At 41.5% G+C, this 25,443-nt stretch overlaps 1 protein-coding gene across 1 annotated transcript in view; it reads right to left on the bottom strand.

Annotated features, from left to right (window-relative positions):
• The window catches only part of LOC103147257 (multivesicular body subunit 12B-like), a 28,112-nt gene that overhangs the window by 2,130 nt on the left and 539 nt on the right, over positions 1–25,443 (bottom strand). The window contains exons 2-6 of the mRNA XM_016678483.1: positions 25,234–25,363; positions 24,958–25,068; positions 17,196–17,257; positions 3,731–3,786; positions 3,242–3,301 (exon numbers count right to left, since the gene is read on the bottom strand). Coding sequence (XP_016533969.1) covers positions 3,242–3,301; positions 3,731–3,786; positions 17,196–17,257; positions 24,958–25,068; positions 25,234–25,363 — 419 coding nt within the window. The remainder of the gene's footprint in view (positions 1–3,241; positions 3,302–3,730; positions 3,787–17,195; positions 17,258–24,957; positions 25,069–25,233; positions 25,364–25,443) is intronic.

Below are 25,443 nucleotides of genomic sequence, written 5' to 3'. Positions count from 1 at the left end.
TGACATGTTGTCTTCATTAATTCCACCTCTATTTGGAGCTCTCTCTCCCTCTCACACACCCCTGTACACTACTGTCCTTCCATTCATTGACACCCAAACACACACACACGTACACGCGCGCGTACGAACGCACGCAGAGAACTCCCTACAAGCACTAAAAGGCGATCATACATAGGTGCTAATGAAAACCCCGTCTTGTGTGCACACACACTTCTTTCCACTCTGCCATACTCGCTCTAAAAATCATTAAGCAGCCGCCAACAACATTTTTCAGCAGAGCAAACTACATAAAGATGTCACTTTAATTCGCTTACTAATTAACACTTAAAAAGACACAAATTAGATATGCGTGGCTAAAAGCAATTATAATATCCGCAAGTTTTTTGCGAGTCATTTGGGAAATGAAAAGAATGCCTAATTGCTGGAACCAACATCGCCTGAGACATGGCTTAAGTGATGCCTGTTAAGGAATGGTCCTATCTACAACTGTGGCTCTGATTACAACAGTTTACCTCAATTACACGTGCATGTGGAGAATTTGAGAAGGCACGTCTCTTTCTTCTCCTTCTGTGTGTGTTTTTTCTTTTCTTTTTTTTTTTTTTTGAAAGAGTTTGAGACGAGAAGGCAATTAGAATTCGTCGTAGTAGGAGCGACCTTAGCCTTTGAGAAAGAGGAAAAGCTGAGGACAAGTGAGAGTGACCTCTCCTGGACAGCAGAGGAAGAAGATATTTGCAACTGGAAAGCAGCAGCTGCAGCTCAGAAAGAAAACAAAAAAAAGAATCGTATTAATTGCACTAAAAGTGTAACAAAGAAAACAAAAGGAGAAGGGTTTGGTCCTCGCAGGTACATCACTGACTCCACTTTCCCCCCCTGCTTGTGCCGCACATCTCATCGGGCTATGATAATAAGAGGAGAGAAGTAAAAATAACACAATGGTGAGGGATGTTTCCACTTGGAAACTAATTATCAAGCTAAGCTGTGACTTATCCTCATCAGCCTGGCCCCGCCATTAATCTTGTGCTGTCGTCCACTTCACTAAATCCTGTGTGTTACACTATCTCACATTTACTTCATCAGCTCCAGCGCGGCTGTAATTAATGATTTCTCATGCCCTTCCCTTCTCTTCCCCAGCTCAGCTCACCATGTGTCCTCCTGCTAATCACGCTCCCGGAGAAGAAAAGGAGGGTGGAGGAGGTGGAGGAGGAGGAGGAGAGGAAGCAAGAGCGCAGGAAGAAGGAATAAAAGACAAGAATATATAGGATGAGTAGTCAGCCTGTCTCCAGCCTGGACACACACACATGCACATGTAGATGGCGTTAATACCTGCGCCGGCAATGAGCTTCATTCAGATGACCATATGACAAGATGGCGACTCTGTGTGATTTGGATAGTGTGTGACAGAAGACAGAGGCAGAGTGCAGAACAGACACCCGGTTTGATGAGGGAGTGTTTGCTCTGTAACACATCTCAAACCCAACAGCACCTGTTCTTTTACAGTGGTCTGTCACTTCCTGGCAGTTCTGATACCAAGATACCGTGCTAATGAGAGAGAAGGGGGGTTGTCACTCTCTTTAGAGCACACACCCGCACACACACACACACACACACATACACAGCGAAACGCACAAAGACATGCGCACTCTTTCTGTCTCTCGCTTTCACAAACACTTGAGCTGTAAAGGGAAGGAGCCGCGTACAGATGATTTCCTTCCTACAGATGCCTGTAGGCTACAGTATTTCATCAGGAATGGGGAGAACTTTTGAAGCTCTTTTTTTATTTGCTCTACGGCACAGTGTCACTTTCTTCTCGACGGTGGGGCTGACTGAGAGATTAAAAAGTTTAACATGGCGAATCTGAAACTAAAAGCTCTTCCGAAAGGTTATAGCTCGGGATTCTAAAGCGAGGTCGTGTTGAAATATCGTAAGCACCTGTTATCTTAACTGCACTAGATAACTTTGTTGGTGTCTTAGCAGAGTCTCAGATGCTGACGCTAACAGCTCAACGTGAGTCGCTTTGGGTGATGATTCATGGAAAAGGCAACGGTTATTTCCACAAGTATGCAAAGTTGGAGTCAGTGCATCACCAATGATCTTCCTACATACCCTAAAAAAAACCTGATGACTGATTAAACCAGACATGGGCGTCTCCTAGCTCCCTGGTCCACATTTAGATGGAGAAAATACAAATGTTAGACAGTAAGCTGATCATTTTACATTGATTATGCCCGCTCTACTTTGAAAAGCTTTGCATTTTGAAGGACCGTTGTTGTTTCTCTGTTTGGTTAGCTGCAGTAGCACCCTGATGCGCAGCGGTATCGGCTCATGCTAAATGGAGAGCAAACAGGAAAAGTGAATACACAGACTTTGAAAAGAGGCTTCACATTACTGAATATCATTATCACCTTATCTGTGGGCGAACGTGCAATATTTATAGGTTGCCATTTCCAACTGTCATGAATAAATGCTTTCCATGCCATCGATACATTTAGCATCTTGGTGCAGTGTATGCCCACACCCCACACTTATGATTTGGTCCAAGATGCTAAAGATCAAAGAAACTGTTTGGATGTAATAAGGTCACAATCCAAATTTCTAGCGTTGTGCAGATCTAGTCTAATTTTTCTATTGCAATCAAAGATGGAGAAGAAGCTGTAGTTCCGATGGATTATTTGTTGAAATAATATTGAAATTGTTTTTCATTTACGATAAGGAAAAGGTTCTTTTGTCATGTCACGTTTATTGTTCTGTGGCAATGACTATCAGCCAGATAAAAAATAAATAAATAAAATTCATCACCAAATATTATTTTGCCCATCCGGTAGACTGGACTAGTCCAAGGTGGTAGAGGTTCTCCTTGGTATCGATCCAGTCCTCCTGGATCAGCTAATAATGACTTGAGGTCCAGAGAATTATTATCATCTTATAAAATTTTAACAGAAATTAGTTTTTAAACACCCAAACTGCGCCTTTAAGCTCTGCAGCGCTGTGCTGTGTGAGATGCATGATTGAGTTGTTGGAGGCAAGAATAAAGGGATAAAAGTCAACAGTTCTTGGAACAGGAGGCAACACTTTTAGGAGAGAAAGGCTGCCTCGCATGGCCATGCTTTTATTCAATTGGGGCTTAGTGGAGCCAACAGGGCCTCACTGTCTCAGACACTTAATTACAACCCAAGACCGTTTGCTTTGCATTCTGGGCCAGCGGCGGCGGCGGCGGCAGCCGAGCGTTGCAGCCTCTACTCACTTCCTCCTCGATCTCTGCCAGGGATTTGATCGTAATGCCCATTAAACTGACTTGCTGCATCTGAAATCAAAAGCAGGGGGGGAGGAGGAGGGAAAGGGGGGAAAGGAAGGAGGAAGAAGAAAAAAAACACAGAAGAAACATGGCGGTTAGGCTCAAGGCTAAGTAAGCATACTTAAAAACTTTAATCCTTTCCAGCTCCTTGTCAATACAAACGGGGCTGCAGTGACAACCTCTGCCAGCCAGCCAAATGGACTGCATTGAGTCAGCTCTGCCTGACTGCACGCATTCATCTCTCAGTGTGGAAGATAGGAAAGGAGAGGACAAAGAAGGAAAGGAATGGTAGACGAAGGAAGGAAACAGGAGCTACTGCTCGTCTGAAGAGATGCACTAGAAAACGACTCATTTTCACTCTCGTGTTGCATTTAAGATCAGGAAACAATCGCGCATTTGTCATCTGATCCTGAGGATTGTTTTTTTTTTTTTCTTTACCTGTTGAGGTTTTACGTGAAACTTCTCCGACACCATAAATGGCACATCGTCGAGAGCTGCAGGGAGGAGAAAGAAAGAGAAACAAAGTTGAACTTTAAACCAACAGAACATTTTAATCTGTAGCCTTAAATGCAACTACTTTCTGAAGTCTAAATGCAGGATTACAAAACAGCAAAGCTATCACCATCCCCAGCCGCCCCAGCGCCTCCCCGCCTTCCGTCTACAGAGAGAAGATGAAAGGCTTTTTTTTTTTATTCACTGTGTATGAGCACCTCCACTCTCTCCTCCAGCCCAGCCCTTCTCCCAGCCCTCTTCCAGTTTAATTACTCTTGATTATTCCTGATTCTGTCTTGTCTGAGAGATGTTCACCTCTGAAACAAAGACGCGCTCGCACTGTAGGCACAGAAAAGCGTATAGAGGGGAGACAAAACACTCACGAGATATCGAATTTGCATGAAAATAAGCCGCACTGTTCAGCCAGCGCAAAAAAAAAAAGAAAAAAAAAAAAGTGGATTGAAATGAGGACTTGCCAGGAGCGTGGTGGTATAATTAGCATTTGACCAAACAAACGAGCTTCAACAGAGCTATAATTAAGCAGGCCTGTAATTAAGTGTATGCCCTTTATCATAATGATCGTGGTTAAAATGGTGTGATGGCTGCCAGTTGATTATTAATGGTGTAACCCCGTCCTGCATGCATCCTGCACTGGAATCAAGGTGTCACGACTGTCAGGCTAGAGAGCAGCCCTTTGTTTATAAAATACATTAGGGCCCAAATTAACACGGGGTGACAGGAGACACAAAGCCTCTCGCTTCCACGCTGAAGGGGGAAAACTGCAGCTGCTCGGCTTCTTTGTAAAACTCCCAATTCTGGAGTGATAAAAGTTGCCGGCGCTGGCTCCCGACCACGGCTCCAAATTATCAAGGGGCCGAGCTTCAAACTGCTTCTCTTTAACCCACAGTCAGGTCACGGCGCTGGCCCGCGAAAGGGAACTCATAAATGTAAGCCAAGGTTGTGAGTCACCGTCTGGGAGCTGGCGATCGCGTCGGCCTTTCCTGTTCGGAGCAATATTTAACAGTTCTGACATGATAAAAATATTTCCTCACGTTGACGCTTTCAGCGACTCGGTTATTACAGGGATGCAGGGTTTGGCGCTCGGAGATGACCGTAATACAATGCGATCTTTGTGATCAAAGTGTGGCTGTGACCTTGCAGGCAAAGAAGGAAAGCTTTTTCACTTTTCATGGCTTTTTTTTTTTTTGCTCATTACCCCGTACTGTTCTTAAAGGTTGGACACAGAGCCGCTTTGAGCTAAATGCTAACGTGAGCAAGCTTTGATGAACGTAATTATTAAAATAACAGGTTAAATGTTGTCTTAGTTAATATTTGAATGTTAACACTTTGATATAATGAGAAATCAGCTGTTGACCAAAGGGGGAATTGACCCATAGCTGACTTCGGTATTTGGAAGTTGAATGCGTTAGAACAAGTATCTCAATAAAGTTTATTAAGTGCCTTTCACAGACAAAACAATCATAAAGTACTACCCAGAAAGTCAATATAATAGCTTAGAAAAGGTTCTACAGTGCTTTGTTTCATTCTTTAGATTTTTTTTTTATCTTCTGTGTGTTTTGTAACATGCTGGATCTGGAAATGTTGGCAGCTTGAGAAATTCTGTAACATAAGTTTTTTGAAAAAATAAGAAAACTGATGTTCAAAGTTAATAATACCAACTTTGCTAACTATGCTCTTTGCTAATAAAAGATGCTACAAACTGTTTAAAACATGTTAACTCCAAATAATATGACTTTGCTTTAAGTGAGTACAAGATTCCTTCTTGCAGTGACTCCTCTGTAACACACACAGTGAAACGTCACCTCTGCCAAAGGCGAGAAAGACAATTTTCCAAAATCAATGCTGGCAGTTCCACGCCTTCCAAAATTGGCTACAAATCTGTGATTGATGCATCGCTATTAATCTTAGTGGCATCATTAACATTACGCGCTTGATTTCATGATTATCATTAAAAAAATACTAAATATCATTAAAATAATACAACCTGAAAGGTGATGCTACAGATAACCTCATTGCCTAAGCCCAGCCCAAAGCAGGAGTGATCAAAAACATTTCAAAATACAGGACAGATATGCATCTCTCTACATTAGCTCTTAATGTGTGCCTATTCAGAGCATGGCAGCTGTTCCAACCTTAAAAACACAAGTGAACGCCACTTTGTGCTGCCAGGACCAACGCCGGGGCAGAGGTAGGCAGGGAGAATACATTTAAATCAATAACTGGCAATGGGAAGCAGAGATTGTGCTTGCTGATGGATCTACACGGCACGGACAGATGGATGCAGAGAGCCGAAGGCCAGAGAGTTTCTTTATTGCTCAAGGATTACATTTAAAACCAGATCTTACTTTGTATTCCTCCGCCATCTATACTACAGAGCATATCTTACATCCAGACAAATGGAGAGGCGCAGCAGATGACTTGGCGGTAAGGGATGGATGCTGTACTACGGAGCAATCCGAGGGTGCAAAGGGCAAAAATAATGTAAATCCAATCTTCTGAGTAGAAATCCCAGCATGAAGCATGTTCCACCCGCCCAAGTGGCCACGCTACACTCCATTACCTCATAAGCGTATTGCAGTGCGGGGAAGCCGGGTACCTGTTTGGCATTTGGAGTCAATAGGAAAACATCTGGCAGGACTTTTGGTAGAGTGGCTGTGATGATGGTAGTGATGATGATGGCTGTGAGCGCGGCGGCGGTGTTAAGTAAGGAGGACCCTGTGGCTTGAGTGATTGTAGTGTAAAGAACGAAGTCAGCACAGGCCCCGTGTGGATCATTGCCTTATTAATGGCTCCGTCAGGTGCAATGAGCAATGGCTGCATTGTCATCTCCAGCCCCTGGGCACAGATGAATGGCTGTTTCAGGGCGGGAAGGGCTCCCTCGTACGCTGGGCTGAGCACTAATCCCTCACTCTTCCATTGTTGGATGCACTGTCACCCAGGACCTCAGCAACACCATACATCGCATTCCCACACCTCCGACATACGCCGCCGCGCACGCGCGCAAACACAAAAGCCGCAGCGCTGACTGATGGGAAAATATGCGTGGCTGATCGAGCATACCCCATATTACCTGAGCCACCACTCAGGAGTAGCACTTCAGGAATGTTGATGAACTTTTATTTTACACTTCACTAATCCGGCAGAACCGCATTGATCTCCGTCTGGTGTGATTACACGGGCGAATCTGTCTGAGCCCCTGAATTAAGCGAGGAACGACGTGCGAGCGCAAATGAACCTCCTCTCCTGTGCGGCTCTATTGTTCGGCAGCACAGAAATAATGGAGAAACCGCTCCAAAATAGCTCGGAAGCCTCATCCGGAAGCTGCTGCATTTCACATTCCAAACACCTGAATAATCCCTTCCCTCTGCATGCAGCGGGGCTAGGCATTGCAATCCCTTCAGTGTCGATGTGACGTTCAATTTAAGCCTTATTCTTCATGCAGACCACAGAAATGCTATTCTAGTTGCAGAACCCGGCTCTCTGTCACCACTGCAGATAATGGTGAGTAGATGAACAGAGAGCTGGAGGAGGAGGACCCCTATGCCCACTCACAGCCCTTAGCCCCACTCTGACATGAGAAATGGTGCCCAGGCCTGACAGCATCTCAGAGACATATTGTAGTTTATTTTGTCGCCCGGGCATGCCATCTGTGCCATTCCAATAGAGGGTGTGTGTTCAGGCGGCTGCAAGGGAGAGGGCGCGAGGCTCTGGGTCCCTCAGTAGCTCTGCAGCCGCGGCAGGTCATTAGTCAAATTGCCTAATGAGAGAGAATACAAATGGCCCCCTACCCTGACAGGAGGAATTTTGGAGGTGTCAGAGCTCCTGACCCGTGCTATGAGAACAGATGATAGTGAGTTGCTATTTTCAGATTCTTTTAATGACTATGGCTCTGTGAAACTCATTCTTTTTCTTTTATCTTTCCCCTACTTTTTTTAAAACCGCAAGACAGATGAGTAAAAAAAGGCAAAAAGAAAAAAAAAAGATTTGCAAAAGCGGAAGTGTAAATTTTGAATAATTTAAATGTTTACTGGGAAGTCGATTAACGTTCTAAAATGCACAAAACACTGATACTGAAACAGATTACATGCCGAATCTATTTTTATTTGTCTCCTCTGGATGTGTGCGGCTTATTTCCTCAGCCTCGCTGCAGTGGGAGTGGAGCATTCTGTTGCAACCTTCCTGACAGCAGCTGGCTTTATGTTAAAATATTCACTTTATTTTATGTGAATGTGCAGCAAAAAAAAAAAAAAAAGTAAGCAAGTTGGAAAAGGTTTTGCGAATGCGGATGGCGGAGTGAAGGAATCTGTTTGTGGTTACAAACCTCTGGATGAGACGGCTGGATGTTTCTGATTTATGAAGAAACAAAGGAAGTGGAAACATGAGGAATTGTGCAAAGAAGCTACATAATTTTAAATAAGCTTTATTCTTTGTCCAGTTCACAGAAAGTGTTGAAATTGCACGACAGCGGTATTTTATGATCCACGCTTAACGTGGACATACAGTGAAAAGAATTGAATCTATGTTTCTGTAACGACAGATGCAAAATAAATAAAATAAATAAATAAATAAAATCTAGGTTAAATGACTCACTCATGTTTACATCTGTTACAAGCACTGCTAAAAATCCAATGGCAAGATTCAGCCAAAAGTCAGCCCCAGCTGTGTGCTGGACGGCTCTCATGCCAAATTGCTTGGAAACAACATTTATCCCCCTTTAACTTCATCACTCCCCCCCCCCACACTTTACGACCAAAATCTCCAGTATATTTTATTCAGAGTTTATTTATTTGAAGTAGGAGAAAAGCGACACATGGCTTTACATAAATAAAGTATGGCACGCTTTTGGAATTTACTTTGAAATCCTTAAATAAAAAAAAATCCAAATCCTTTCACGAATCACCTCATTTAATGCCGCTGAATCCACTAAAGCATAATTTGATCTCAGTGTAACTGCAGATGTTCTGAGACGTTTTGACAGCATCATGAAGACCAACACAGCGGACGGGTCAGGATGCAGCTTGTTGACAAGTGTAAAACACAGATGGGTTATATCTCTGTTTTAAGCATACATATATATCTATCATTTGAAAATGGAAACAGCACAGTACAATGGCAAATCTACGGAGATACTGCTGCCTTCTGAAACTGACAACCCAGTTGAGCAGAGGATTAATACTGGAGGAGAGTCATGGTAAATCTGAAGGAGCTGAACACCATCAACCTGATTTTTACAAAAGGAAACATTAAAACAAAGCCATAAAGAAACAACAAACGGAAATGCTAAAAAAAAAAAACTTCATCCCAATAGTGAAAAAATGATGGCAGCATCATGCTGAGGGACTGCTTTTCTTTAGCAGATACAAGGGAACCGGTCAGAGTTAGTTGGGAAGTCGGATAGAGCTAAATAAGCGACAGTTTTGGTGCTACGGTTTCGGTTTCTGGCAGGACAACAACCTGAAACACGACTTGAAGAGCCGTTCCCAGATTCAGTCTGATTGAGAATTGTAAAAAAAAAAAGTGTTTTATTGTTATCGCAGTACAACAACAATCATGATAAAATTGCGATTTTAAAGTCATGAATAAAATTTTATTGATGTCAGCAAAGCCTGAAGAGAGCCAACACAGTTATATAATTAATACTTTTGAGGTTTGAATGAGTTTAGGTTTCATAAGAGAGCGAATAAAAACAGATACATTTGAAAATATGACTAAAGGTAATTATAAGCAGTTTGAAGTAGCCTATTTGATGATGGGTGCATTCATTTTTGGATCAGTATTTAAGTTATTTTATTTTTATCATCTGTTTTATCATGGTAAATTCTACACAACATGGAGGTAAAACTTTAAGTCAGTTGTTCCAACCTCTATAGTAAACTTACTGATGGAGACATACCTAAAGACTTTTAGCTCTTTAGTAAAGGTACAGTGAGGCTGAAAACAAATACATGCCAGACTTTTCAGGTTTCATTTGCAAAGAAAAATTTTGAATGTATTATTTTCCTTCCGCTTAGCACATTGAGGTTTGTGGTTGTAACATGTGAAAATTCATAAGGGACATGCGTAGCTTTAGAACCTAACAGAACCTATTTCTGTCACTGGAAACACTAACCTCTCAGAAGTGACAGGAGAGCCATGTCTGCTAGCCTGCAACTGGGAGCGTTGCTGAAAAGAAACAGTTGACGATCAGACTTTAATCAGCAGCACGGAGTATTTTAAGACACTGCCATGCCACTGGCGTTGATCCCCAGCTGTGGCTGCTGGTAAATGTGCAGCAGAATGTGTGCATAAATGGCGTCCGCCTCTCTGGACAAGTGTAAAAGCTGGCAGAGGACTGGCAGTAAATTGCATGTGCCGGATGGGACGCAGCAGAAGGCACAATTACACAAATCCCCTCTTAATTAGCGGTTCTGTGGGCAAACTAACCCGTAATGATGGGAGGGATGTGGCGAGCCCCAAGAAATCCTAACAAGAAACACTCAGCGGCTCGGGCGACTGGGTCATATGGTTTCAACTCCCCTGAAGAAGTGACTGACGTGTGATCTGTTTTGATCAGCGGAGCTGCAGGAGACGGCTCCCGTGCAGCCCTCGCTCTTCGCGAATGCGAGCCCTCGCAGAGAGACCTGCCCTCTGGACTGTGGGTAAAGCAGCGGGCCCCGCGTGGTTGTGGGTGGCGTTATTAAGTTCTCCGTGCTCACAGTACCGGGCAATGTAATGTGGCATCTCACATGGTGAGTAATGAACTGCGCCAGAGCAGAAGCAGGAGGGATGACAGCCAAAGAGGCCTCCTTGGCAGCCACTAACCTGGGCATCCACCAATTTATCATCCCCCAGAACCAATTCACCAATGCTGCACTGCCATTTGTCATTAATTATGCTAATAAGGATACCATTACTCTCATGACGAAAAAGGAGACCGTTTCTGGTGTAATGCGTTTGCCGTTGGATACTTGTTCGCTTGTTAGCTTTACTGTCAGAATGAGGGGACTTTAAAAAAGAGATATCTCCCATTATTCAAATTAAACTGTTATGCTTTGCACTTTAAAAATGCATGCGGCATTACAGAAGGAGTGGAGACTTCTGCTGCGGCTGCTTTATAATTATGCAGCATTCGGTGCACCACAGCATAAAAATGGCCTCATCTTTGTGAAAACACTGGTGTGTTTGAACTTTTCAAAGCAGACTTTATGGTTCTAAGCAAAGCAGTCTAAGCAGAACTATTTAATATGGCTTCTGGGAGCCCCAGATGCCCTTTTCCAAAACGACTTCATTCCCAGAATCTCATTGTGCTTTCTAAATCACACCACACTTTGTATTAGAAGACCATTAATTACAAACTTAACAAGTCAGCAGAGCCATTAAAAGATCTTTAAGGCATATTTGACCATAAATCTCCTTAAACTATATTTAATGACTGGATTTTTTGTGAAATATTTTTTATCAAGTTCTAATTAGATGTGTGATAACAAACCCTGCTGTACATGGGGGCAAATGAGAGAGCCGTGACAGGCCCATCCATTGAGGCCGTCCACGTCTGGACACCGAAACTAATGGAGCACCGCTTCTATCTCAGGGACGGATAGAAAGCAATGAGGGATGAGACTCCACAGTCCAGTCTGGCCGAATGCAAAGTCATTTAAAGTCCCTTATTTGACTGTAATAAAGGTCCAGAAATGCCTCGGGGCTTCAAGGCTCCAGTCAAAAAATCCATTAGGATTTACACAGGATTGATCCTCAAAAACTTAATGGCGCCATCACGTTGGGATTGATCGCGTTTGGCAGCCGGACCTGGATAGACCGGCCTGACATATGAAATGAATAAAAGTCATTATTTTAAGCTGTATTTCAGTGCAATTGACTCTCATCACATTTTATTGGATTTCTTTTTTTTTTCTTTGGTTTTTGAATATGCAACAATAATATCTGCAGCCATTAGAAAAACTGTGGGAAAAGGAAAGCTCGTGGCCAGTGAACCAACTCCATTTCCTGTCCCAATAAAATTGTGACAAAGTCTCTATGCTGTCATGTGTTAAAGTCTTATTTCTCACAGCATATCAGCCTTATAACGCCTGCTTATAAACTTTCAAACTGTTTGAAGAGCTCCTATGGACTCTTTCTTTTGCTGCGTTTGAAAATCTTCCCATGTCCGAGTGTAAAAGTGCTGCAATGCTTGCTTGAAATATACAAATTAACCTCAACATTATTCACACCCCCGTTAAATGTAGGGTGCAGTTTTTGAGTTTCACCAATGTATTTTGTTCCCACTGGAAGAAATATTAATGCTTTGGAGCGGTCGAGTCAGAATAAATATTTTTGATAGACAATCTGTGGAGAGAGTGAAAGATTAAGGTGATGGCAAGGAGGCATTCTGACGTCAAAGACTTGGAGTTCATCATCAGATAAACACAATACCACTGGAAACGTAAAAAAGAAACAAAAAAACAAGTCACCAATTAAAATAAGTGTTGTATGTAATCAATTATTACTCTATTGACTATTTGTAAAGGAATAATATAACAGAACTTATTTTTCTTTTCTAATCTGACACCCCTATGGTTGACGCGGACTTGCAATTCCCAAAAGTCATTGCAAATTTGACACAAATCTTAACAGTTTCTGTATTTGCTTTTGTTTTTTCCTGACCAATCACTGCAGCTCAGCTGAATTTTGACCAATGCCCCTTCTAATTTCACTTCCTGTTTCTCGACTTATCTAGAAAACTGGAAAGACAAAAGCATGTGTGATGCTAACGGGCAACATTTGCGTGTTTTTTGTTCTTTCTTTTCATCATTTTGAGTCTATTTTGCAGAATTTGCTTATACTGAGGTTACACTTCCTGTTAACTTGAATGACCAAAATGGAATTATTCATAATTTCATTTATACTAAGGGTGCCACTTCAAGAAGGTACTTGAAAATGTTATTTGCACTTTAAATATTAAATATGATAAAATCTGTTTTTGGCAAGGTGATTTGAAGCAATTTCAACTTTTTTGGGAGATCCCCCAGAGGCAAAAATAAACCCACTGCTTACATGCTGAGCAGTATCTAACCTTAAATCACTGAAGCTAATCTGCTATGTCATGATGAAAAGAAGCACAAAAAGCTGATTTAAACACACATTTATTAGCTACAGCTTTATTAGAATTAAATTCTGCACTGCTGTACATCATTTCATTTTTTTAGGAGGTTGTTTTAGTACGTGTGCGTGAATGCATTACGTGTAAATACCGTTCTCTCCCTTGCAACACTCTGCCCCTAGTTTCCCTTTCGCTGACCAGGAAAATTAAGAAGCAAAACGCGGGTTTTAAGAGCATTCCTTTCATGTCTTGATGCAAGCGTTGGCATCGCTTCAAACATCAAGATCGGTTTCATAGAAATCCCTTTCCATCTAAAGTAAAAAGCGTGGCAGTAAATCTGCCCGAGCCTCCCCCGTAACACTTCCATAAATGATTCATTCAGCTCAGTTTAGCTGATGCAAAACAGAATGTTAGCGAGTCGTGGACAGAGCTGGAGCTGCAAAAAAAAAAAAAAAAAAAAAGGGGGGAGACGGAACAAACTGCTCAGTAATTTCATCAATCGCTCACGTATAAAACTGGGAGAAAGGAGTGAGAAGAGCGTGGTATACACTGATAATAACTTTTATGTCACCATTCAAGGGTCATGTTTTTTAATCTTTCAGCCTAAAGAATTGTGTTAGTCTAAAATATAACCCGAGCCGCGCAGAAGCAGTTGAGATTCATCATGGTTGGAGATAAGAGCTGCCTGATCTCCTCCCTCTGCACAGACTTGCCTAGAACTACACGGGGGAGATAAGATGGAACTTTTGTTTGAAACCTGATGAGAAGCCTCTTAATGAAAGTGCTGCGCCAAAAATAATCTTTTTTCTTCATGTTAGTCAATCAAGAAATCGTGTAGTTAGGGGTGGGGTGGGGGGGGAGAAGAGGGAAAAAAAAAAACAGAGGAGAAAGAAAGTAATTTTGCATAATCAGTGAGCACCATCTGGAACAATTAACCAAATTCCACAGAACTCAGAGGATCAGTCATATTGGCTTATTAAAGATCCAGAATTATACAAGTAATAAATCCTTGGAAAAACGAAGCGTACCCCTGCCTGTCACGACTATTTTAACTTCAAATACAGTGGAATACTTGATAAGGCTGAAAAGAGGAGATTAATATATGCAAATTATGTGGAGCATTTAAAAGCCCCCCAACAACTGTCTCTGGTTTTTTTTTCCTGTCTCTTATTACAGGGCTTTATGTTTTATTCATACACCAACTCACCTGTCATTTCATAAGCTATAATATTATGAGGGTATTATTAAACAGTATAAAGTGGAGCTTTAATTGGAAAGCTCCATTGCATTTTCCAATTATTTGGAGCAAATTAAAAGCAGATGCACATAGTTTAATAAGAATTCTAATATTGTTTCCTGAAAATCAAAAATCACTGTCATCCTGCCAAGATATTTTGCAAACCAGAGTTAATTTTGAGCCTCCATATTTATTTATTTTTTCCCTCCTCTGAAGGATGGTCTGTCTAGTGTCTGTTAATTGAAGTTCCTCTAATGGATAGGGAAATAATTGCTCTCCATATTATGTTAGATCAGGGCCAATGTCAGTGTTTATTTTTGATTAACGCTATAGATATGCAAATGTATTACTTTATATTAGATTTACCTTTTCATCAGGTGGACGACTGCCGAATGCTATACGTCGCTGAGCTGGTAATAAAGGCAGCCTGCAATCCAACATGCGCAAAGGAAGTTTAATATGGGAGTTTTCAACTAATGCATTTGCATTGTTTTTTAACTCAAAGACAGATTTTTTTTTTTTTAATGCACAAACAATCTCTTTCAAAATATCAAGATTTACTGTCAAAGCATGAATAATAGACCTAATTGGCTGAGGGAGTTGGCATGGATCAAAGCAGTGCCGGTGAAGGAAAGCAAAAAGGTTGAGAGAGGAGGGGCGGGGGAAACGGGGAGGCTGAGTGCTGCTATGAACACTTGATAACTTTTCAAATGAGCCTGAACTGTCAAGTGATGGAGGGCTTCAAAATAAATGTGAATTAGTTTTTAATATTCGGGTAATAAATGTCAAAGCTTCTGCACATCACATGTGAACATGATGTGACTGCAGATGACAGATTTCCCAGACACGTTACCTCTCCTCTCAACTCGTCTTTTCTTTCTTTCTTTTTTTAACCCTTTTTGTGTGCGTGTGTGTGTGTTGGGTTTTTTTTTGTTTTGTTGGGAAGTGACGGAGGGTTTAATCAAGAAAGCAGGCAATTCATCAATCCTAAAGAAGGCGCCTGTACAACCCTGACAGAGCGCACATGGTTTTAGACCAACTCAAACCTGGCCAGCTGTCAGCCCACACACACACACACACACATGCACACACACACATCTGAACATATACAGACACTAACACACACACACACACATGCACACACACCAGCTCTATTGGGCTAACAATTATCACAAACAGGCTGTCGGCTACGACCTCACACTTGGTCTGCAGGCTATCATGTTGTTAAAGAAGGGAAGTTGTGTTCTTTCACATTCGCAGTGATGCTGATGAGAGCAGTCTGAAAAAAAACAACAACAAAAAAACAACAAAAAGAAAAGCAAGAAATGTTCTTATTGTGGTGCTTATTGTATTTTATTTAAACTGCTCCTTTCACAAGTGGGAGAAGGCAGGAGTGTGTGCACCTGCAGAGGACAGGTTCTCTGCAGATAAATGATAAGTGCTGGCAGCGCATTGTGGAGTATGTGCATGCTCCTCATTGTCACTCAAACCCTGCCCCAGTGGATGGATCCCACACCAAATGCCACAAAATGTTCAGGAGTGTGATAATGTACTGTGTGTCAGGGCTTAACTCGCAAAACTGAATGATGTCATGTAGAAACTCTTTTCTTTCATTTAGAAAGAAACGGTGCTTTTTCTCTTTTTTCAGGTTAAATTTGGAATAAATCCTGAATAAAAGTTGTGTTATGTGACATATATTTGATTGCGGTAGCTGCTTAAAAACAGACTTGTGTTAATCAGGATGGGTGCAGCATTGCTATTGCAAGCGTGCGCCTCTGCTGGAGCAGCAGGAGGCATCCTCACCACATGGTGTCTCTCTCCAGCTAGATAAAAAAAAAAAAGAAAGAAAAAAAACCCGCCTGCCACATTCACCCACCACAGCTCACACACACTTAAAGCCTCCAGTGTCTCAGCCCACTCTGGTTTTGTGGCGCTGATGCTGTCAGAGCAAAGCGCTGTTTTCTACCAAATTTACCTTTTTTTTTTTTTTTTGTTTGAGTTTTAGTCGTGGGGCATATTGCAGTTGTTAGGATTGGAATTTCTCCCCCGACGAAGACAAAAGAAGCATCCAGTGCACAAGAGGTACATGTGCAAGTTTGGTATGTGACGGATCGTCTTTGACGGCTGTTAATGCCGAGCTCCTCTGGGAAGTCACGTTCGCAGAGATAAGCAAAGCTCTGTACAGTGTCCATCTCTGAGAAACTCCAATATGGAGAGGGTTTACTTTAAATGTCTCAAAACAGTCTTTTTTTCTTTTTTTTTAATATCCTGGAAAACTTTTTTTTAAAACATTTTTAAAAAAGAGTTGTGCCAAAAAATTCACTTTTGGTAAATTTTCTGCTTAATGAACCCCCACTGGTGACAGGCCAGTTGTGAAGTTTTAAAAATTGATCTTTTCGTGCATGTACCAATTGAAGAACAGTGAAGGTTTGCCATTTTCAGCATCAGTGAAAATGTTTGAAACACAATTCAGAGGAAGCACAGACATAAAGTCGTCGTTTTAGAGACAACCGTGCTTTCTATGGCATATCAAAACACGTATGTGCGGTTCAATCAGGCAATGAGAGTATTTCAGCAGATTACAGGAAGACTGAACATTTGAGCTTCCAACCTCTGTCTGAAAACTGGCTGGATTTGGAAATGTTGGGAGGCTTTTGGGAATCCCAGAGTTAAGGATCTTCATTCTGTAGGAGTCTGCTGTTGATTACTGTTGATCACTAACGTAAACTGAAGGATAGTTTAACATGTCAACCCCAATATTATGCCATAGTTTAAAAATAACTTTGCAGACTGTTCTCTCACACAGCCAGTGTGAGTTCACCTCCATTCACAAAAAAAAAGAATGATGTTCTTCTAATATGGCTGAACAAGAGAAATCAGAATCAGATGAAAACGTTTTCAGCCGTACAAACACCGGAGACCAGAAACCTGCTACAAAAATCTGATTTCTGCTTTCCTCAATTTGCCCTTTTCCCCCTCAAAGGTCACGCCTGTAACATTTTGCGCAATTAATTTATTTGAAAACATAAAAGAAATCAAACATCAAAATGCACCTTTATCAGTCTGTCATCTTTTACCTGACATAGTGTAGATGCCACTGTTCTCCTGCTGATACTGTGGCCTGCTGATGGCGATCTTGCTGGAAGGGGAAAAAAACAAATAAAGTGAATAAAAATATACCAAAAAGCAGCTTATAATGTCAAAAAAAGATGGAAAGAAACAGTGCTTGTCAAACGGCTTATTTCAAGAGATGTATCTCGGACATTTTTAAAGAAATGTACTCAAAAATCGAATTCCCCTCTGAACACACGTGGCTTCTGAACTGTCTAAAAGCAAAAAAAAAAAAAAAAAAAAAAAAAATAAAGTGAATTCAGAGTGGAGAAACATGGTAGAAGTTCAACAGTGCCTCGGCTGCCCAGGGGCTTGAACAGACCTTTGGAGTGGGATCTTGTTAATTCTGAGGAACTGAGAGATTCCATTATTCAAAGAGAAGACACGTTTTTTCTTCTTCTTCTTTTGCTCTTCTTTTTCGTGGCCTTGTATTACAGAAAACAGCACAGAATGCACTTTGTGGGTAGTTGAAGTTAACAAACCATATAAGATTGAAATCCTCATCAATCAAGCTATCATGAATTACACCCTGTGACTCACCCCCACGGATCGATAAATCCGCAGCAAGCAGAGAGGGAAAAAAAAATCACAGCTTTGAGAGAGAGCTGCTTAACATGACATGCTTTGGAGGTTAAACTATTTCCAGGATGGGTTCACAGAACTCATGAAATTATAATGCGGAGAAGTTGGGAATTGCATTTAAAAGCCGGATCGAACAGATTTGCAAGTTGCTGTTAAAGAAGGAAGGGTGGCATGTAAAACTAAAACATTCACTAAATTTCAGTCGACGGCCAGATCTGCATATTCTGCGGGCGCCACACCTTGAGTTGTGACTTTCTGAGCTTTATCTCTCCGGACGAGATAAATAAACGCAATAATTTCCATCAACAGCAATAAAACAAGGATTGTGACAGGCCATGGTATTTATGAGATGAAGCCTGCAACTCAGATTTATTTGCAGTGAAAGGGTCGACTTTTCTGCACCTCATTTACATCAGCATTTGGCCATGTTAAATCCGGGCCAATGGTGAATTTTTAAAAGGTTGGCATCAATCTTGTGGGGAACAACTGCCACATTCAGCGCAGACTTCTTTTACCTCGCAAAGGTTGATCCCATTGCTGGAGAACGAAAAAAAAAGAGGTACACATCTTTCAAAGCACAAAGACATCACATGAGCAGATAAACTAGAGCCAGATGGTTGAAATGTCTTTTAGGGCTTGTGCTGCACGTTGTTATTGTCATACAAATACTCAGAATAAACAAAGCAGCAAAGAAAATGGCTTTAAGACTGTTAGAAATGGAAACACACAAGAGTGGTGAGCTCATGAAATGCTTTCTTACACTGATAAAACAATTTGTAAGATTTTTTTGTAAGATTAAAATTTACCCAAGTAAATATGATGCGCAACCAAATTTATATTTAATATAACATTTCTGAGGAGAAATTATGCAAGTTTTATGTTAAATGGACATTTTTGATATACAGTGGTCCTTTTGTATATTAAAAATAGAAGAGGTCCAAGTCACCTCGAAATAACTAATATTGATTAACACTTGAGATCCCCTCTGAAAACGTTGGAACCTCTGGACTTTATAAAGCACTATACAAATACAGGCCATTTGCAATTTATTATTTAAAACCGATCCAACCAAGCATGTAAAGCATTGCTTATTGGCATCAAGTGCCCAAGACTTCAAGAGTAATTAAACCCCAAATAAACTTTTTTGAAGAAAAGCTGTAGAAATTGAGCCGATAATTTTCTTGTAAACGTTTTCAATTAAGTAATATCACTTAGAACTGACTTATTATTGCCCTCTTTGGGTTTAAGGGTGGCTACTGTTAGTTATGACAAAAGTTATGACAATGTTTAATTTCCATTTGGGGTACCGTATTTTCCAGACTATAAGCCGCACCAGGCTATAAGCCGCTGGTATCTCCGCTGCTCTCGGTGTTGCAGCAGAAAATAAATCTATTAAGGTCGCAGTCCTCCGTCTCCGACGCCGAACCATGAATTCGTTCACGCTGAGCGGATATCGATCTGTACTGCCTGATCGATAGCCTTCAGCTTAAAAGCTGCATCTTTTGAAGTTTCTTGTGTGCTTTCCATGATGAGCGGGTATGAATTTGAAAACATTTCTCCGTCGTGCCTGTTCGCATGTGAATCAGCACTTTCTTCTTTGATTTCCAATTTTGACTTCCAATGATTCACTTCCTGCTAAAGCGCCCCCTGGTGGTTGAAGAAAAATCCACAGAAAAGCTGCACCGTGCTACAAGCCGCATGGTTCAAAACGTGAAGACATAAGTAGCTGCTTATAGTCCGAAAAATATGGCAAATAAAGTATTTGTGAATAAAATTGAATTGGATATTAAAACCCAATATAAACATAACAGCCTTACTGTTTGCTGGGAACAATGAATGACAAGCTTAACTTCAGTTAAATGCTAATCAAAATAGTTTTAGGTTTAAACCAATATGCTTCATCAGATGTTAAATAATACCAATATTTAACTAATATAATATTTAAAAGACTCCATAGTTCTGTTTTAGAGTGTAAAGGCAGCCTCCTGGGCTGGTTTCCCATCTGTCTACAACATCCCCCTAACCCCCAAAAAAACAGACAAAAAAAAAAAGTAAGTCTCAATCCAAATTGCTGATTTCTAAATACAATTTTAGGTGCATTGGAGAGGGTAGCATATGGCAAATCAATTAGACAACTAATTCTTAAAACAAAAACATGGCAAGAGCATTTGCTAATCAACAGCAGTGTTTGGGCCCACATTATGTCGGCCACTGGAGTTTTGAAAACAATTAATCCTCATTCCAGGCAAGGAGAGCCATATTGACACATACTCCTAATTTGAATATTCAATTACAGCGGAGTTCCTCATCAAATTATGGCAAAACTGGGAACAAGGCCTGAAATATTCACGCAATTACAGCGTGGATCAAAAGTGTTGTGTTCCCATGAAATCTGCCCAGGTTAAAATCAAATTAGCGCAGCAAAAGCAAAACTGCAACACAAAGGATTACTTTGAAGACACGAACTCTAATTTATACAGATTTGCCTTGTATCAAATTCATCTTTGTTTAGCGCAGGATAAAGAAAGGACTTTTATTTTTATAAAGATAAAACAATGAGGCAAAGAGAAAGTGTGAGGGGAGACCATGGGGACCGGCAGGCAGCAGTCAGACGGGAGGTAAGAATGGGAGTAATTTCCCCGAGTGTGAGGAGCCAGAGCTGCATTACAGAGAGCTGGAAGCTCTTGTTTTGACACAGATCTAGCCTCTCCTGTGACAACATCTCCACACCTTCCCCAGAGTGCCGGCACTGTTGCTTTGTGGGAGCTGCTTTCTCACCCATCATTATCCTCCTTTAAGCTCAGTGTCAGCTGCCGAAGACGGGATCCCTCTGAATTTCAGAGGCCCCCCCCCGTGCGATCTCACCTGATCGTTCAATCATTTCTGGCATCGTCGCGCATCCCTTTGTTTGATCTCTGCTTCTTCTCGCAACTTTCTTGAGCACAAAGTAATGAGCGAGATTGAGCTGGAAAGGATTGTTCCTCGGCACTTCAGACAGAAGATCTGTCTTGTGACAGTCAGTCACAGTGTCTCTGTCTCTCTCTCTTTCTCTTGCTCTCTTTCTCTTCCGCTGGCAAGTCTTGGTTAACCAGCATGCAATGAAAGCTGATACAATACTCCAGCAGAGCTCCGCCAACGTGTGGAGCGTGACAGGTAGAAGACTGCAATTCTAAAAGTATTGATATGAATGCCAATTCTGACACTGATGACACTCTATATACTTTACCTGAAAAAGCCAGCTACGCAAAGAGAGAGAGAGAGGGAGAAAAAAGAAACGGGGGGGGGAACTGGCCTTGACATTTTTATCACCGTACAGTTTGATTTAAAAAGTGGCCGTGTGTACAATAGCCTATTATTCTAAGAGAAATGTCAAAAACCTTGATTCTGAGTGAAGTGAAAGAAATTGCAATATTAGGACAAGGCTAATTTATGCCAGCAGTCAGTGTAGAGGTCAGATATCAGCCTCAGCAATGACAGTTTTATCAGGAGAACAAATGGCAGCGCTGGTCAGGAGGAGGAAGGAGGGAAGATACTTTACAGGATACATTAAAACGCTGACCGGATGGCGCGACGTCTTTACATTATAGAGTCGGGGAGTGGCTGATACGGCCTGTCTTGACAGAGAACAAGCCAAAGTGGTTGACATCTAGCTGTGGCCATGAATCAAAACAAAACGCCGTCACTGCTTAAAATGCCGTGTACCGACTTGATAAAGAGACTTTTAACACAAGGTCTAAACACAGCTTCACAGGCCTCTGGCCTCTAGCCGGGAACACATCAGCGGTAAGGTGGCGGCTTGTGTGAAATGTCACTATTTCAGTCTTCGGTTCCTATGTTAACAGGTCAGAGCGTGGACACAAGGTGGATCACTGCAACTGAGTAATGTGCTGGGAAAAAAAACAAAAAAAACAAAGGACAAACATTTCATAACTTTTGGTGATCATATTTTTCATTAACACATTATAATGAAACTCTAAAATACATCAAAATATTTCTTCTAATTTCACCATCTGCATGCTGATATAAACAAGCTTTGTTTTCAAGTGAAAGTGCTACAGCATAAGCTTAGACTGTAATTGTTTTTGTATCTTGGCCGAATAAATTTAGTTTTTATGTGGTTAAAAGAAAAATCACTATTTGATTGCAACTGGTCAACCGTCTTTGTGGCAGCAGAAAACAAAAAGGCTAAAGATGTAAAGCAGAATATAATGCTTTGACTACAATAGGAGTTTAGACTCAGTTTGATATAACTTTTCTATTTTATCCATAAAATTGCTTTGTGTAAGTGTAAATCAAATCAGTGTAAGAAGACAGTCAGTCTTTTGGGATATGTGTCTCCAGCTTTGCACATCTGGAAGCTATTATATTTGTCTGTTTTTGTTGTGGAAAGCAGCTTAATTTCAATCACTCAAGCTATGTTTTCATTGATTTTTTTTTTTTTGCAAACCAACAAAAAAAAGAGAAAAAACGCAAATTAGGTGTGTGCTTAGAAGCGGATGAATCAGGCTACGAAAAGCGTAATTTTGTCAAATGTTGACATTGTGTATGGCTCTAACAAACAAGATATAGATGTTGCTAGAATGAACCACATATCTCAGACAAAATGGAGAGTCTTCCCACCCAAAATAGAGGATCGGACTTAAAACGTTTATGCTTCTACTAAGCGACAGAGCCACCAGTGGATCGGAGCGTTCACTTGGTTGGAACTTATTGAGGTAAATGTGTGTCAGTCTCCACTTTTATGCATTACTTCTTTTTCCAAAACCTCAAAACCACCTTAAACATAAAAACCTTTTCACAAAATTGAGGAAGTTATTTTGAATTTTGAAGTCTCCATCAACCTTTTCTAAAGTGATGCTTCAAATTTCCCTTAAAAGAAAAAAAAAAACAAAAAAAAAAAAAAAAAAAAAAAAAAAAAAAATTTCAAAATTAAAAAAAAAAAAAAACGATGGATGGAGATCGTCTCTGCCTCTTCACAACATGAAACTGCCACCACCATGTATCCCCCTGGATATTGTCTGTTTAGGGTTTTATGAACAATGTTTGTCTTCCACACATTGTACAGACATTTTGGTCTCCTCTTAAAGAAGACGGTGACCAGAGAGCCTTCTTCTATGCATTTTCTGTGTCGCCTATGCCTTGAAACAAAACAAACGGCAGCTTAACATGGAAACATTTCAGATTAACCATAAAAAATAGTAATTAACTATATTCCTCTATTTTATGTCATGAGTTGGATGATTCCAATGCTGCTGACTGAAATTTTAAATCACTAAAAAGACGCAACAGTTCTTCCTCACAGATTGTGGGACATATTTCCCCTTTCAGTTTTCAGGCGCGCCCAAAATAAATCACGATGGCAAGCCGAAACGATGGAAAATTAACACGATTGACGACAAAAATTTTGATCATCTGGTTTCCACTCTTCTTCCCCTGCAATAGAGAAACAGTTCCAATGAAACACATCTGCCTTGATGAAACAACCTTGGGCATCCCATAATGATGCAACACGATGCAGCTACTCCGCATTGCTGGGGTTGTGGGGGGAGCAAGATTTGTGCTTTATGTTTGTACACAACACTAACAGGCTCCTTCTGCCTGAGGCAATGGGAGATTTGAAGAGGGGGATCAGCGCGCCTTCAAAATTATAAGGGTCATTAAAAATTTACACATTATTGACTGTATTTAAAACATCTTTTCCAGTGACTGTAAAGAGCACTTAAATTTAAGAGCTGGTGCCCTGCTAAGGCCATAAAGTCGCTGAAGAAAGCCTGAAGAAGGCTCGGAGTGGAGACTTTTCCTCCAGTGAGTATGTATAAAGGCACAGCTGAGTTGAGGGAATGGTGAGAGATGAGGAACTGCTTATAAACTGCTGTGTCAAGATATCTAATCTGTGACTTTAAAGAAGGAGCATAACTATTTATGGTTGTGTGTATGGCTGTCGGAAGTGTATGTAACTACACAGAAATAAATAGTCAAAAAGGGTGCCACGGTTCGAGTCGCCCACAGTCCCGTCCTTATGTGTCAGTGTTTTACGGATGGAAAAACTTTCAAAAGAAGACTCCCTGTCTGTGAAATGAATTTTAATGTTAATACAAAAACGGCAGCCTGTGATCTCAGCAGGCATCAGGAGGTGGAGGGAGGGGTAGGAGTGAGTCGCTTCGAGGTGCAATTTATTCCAACCTCTGAGCCTCACCAACTTGAAAGTGGGCTTCAAAAGAGCTTAGGATTACCAGGAAGAAGTCGTGAAGGGGGCGTGTTGGCCTGAGCTTCGACACATCAAAGATTATTGATCATCCGACTCCCAAATTGCGGCGGATTCGCCGAAAAAGCTTCGGTTTCCCGCTTTAAAACGGTCCGTTTATTGTTCTTATCCCACAGCAGTGACCAAATGCGAGCAGCAGCTCTGTTTCGAGTTTGCCTCCTGGTCTCTGGCGCGGCGCTGCTTTTTAAGCGGCTTCAGCGCAGGATGGCGGCGCACTTCTCTTCCAGCTTGGCAAACGCCTCAGCCGGCCCGTGCCAAAGCTCCGCTCTCACCAAAACGCCACACCGTGGCGTAAAGGAGTCTATAAATTGTTTATTTACAATTTGCTGTGGAAATCCCCTGCTCTTGACTGGGATAAATAATTCAGCTGTTTGATCTGAACACAGTACAAAGGTTCGCTCTGTTCACTCCGAGGCTCGAGGCAGAGGAAGCCACAAGCGCGCACGCTCCACATGGCGGAGATTTTGGGAGCTCTCCTCCCTTTCCTCTGCAGCTGTCACTAACTCCCTGGGCCACGTCTTCCTCCTCTGTGTCTGCACCGTTTCGGAGGAGCGGCCTTTCCTCTGCCTCGTGGGACGACCCCCTCCCACCCACACAAATAGTAGTAGTTTAGCCCTCATTGAACTCCTGTTGTTGTTTCAGGGGATCCTGTCTAGTTAGAAATGTCTGTCCGGTTCACCCTCGCTTGCTGCCTTGTTGTCCAGACACGACCCTCGGAGGCAGATTGCCCAGTAGTGATCAATTGCTTGTGTCTTCATTGCCGTACACGTGGTAGAGAGAGGTGGAACAAAGGCTCACGAGTACAGAGAGTGTAGAAAAAGAGAAGGATAAGCACAGCAGGAAAGTTGAGCAACAAGTTAGAAAACACGGCATGATGGTACCTTATTGTGCTGTACAGGGCGTCAGTTTTTGGAGCGCTCCTAGTTTGCTGAGATGACCGACTCCGAGGAACGTCTCCCATGCGATACCATATTCCCATATTGTTTATCTCTCTGTGAAAAACATCAAGATGAGAAGGAGAAGCTTGTGTAAAGTTAGTACGCTAAATAATAGAACCCTTGGAATAAAAAAACAAAACAAAAAAAAAAACTCAGGATATATAAAGGCAAGAAAATTTAGTGACTGATTTCATTCATTTCCAGTGACTATCAGCTCACCCCACACAGGTGTAGTTAACAAGCTGGAACTTGGATTTGGCGGTGATCTGGATGTCACATACAGCTGTCTCGGCAGCCTCACGAGTGCTCATTTTCACACACAGCCTCCTCTTCCTCATGGCAGCTTCCTCTGATGAGTAAAGTCATGTACATGTGAGCGTGTCAGGAAGGAACTAGTGCATATTCACTTCTGTGTCCTCAGAGCTTGGA

The sequence above is a fragment of the Poecilia formosa genome, unplaced genomic scaffold (genome assembly GCF_000485575.1).
Source record: "Poecilia formosa unplaced genomic scaffold, Poecilia_formosa-5.1.2 Scaffold5, whole genome shotgun sequence".
Taxonomy (NCBI): domain Eukaryota; kingdom Metazoa; phylum Chordata; class Actinopteri; order Cyprinodontiformes; family Poeciliidae; genus Poecilia; species Poecilia formosa.
This window is presented reverse-complemented; position numbering and strand designations above follow the sequence as displayed.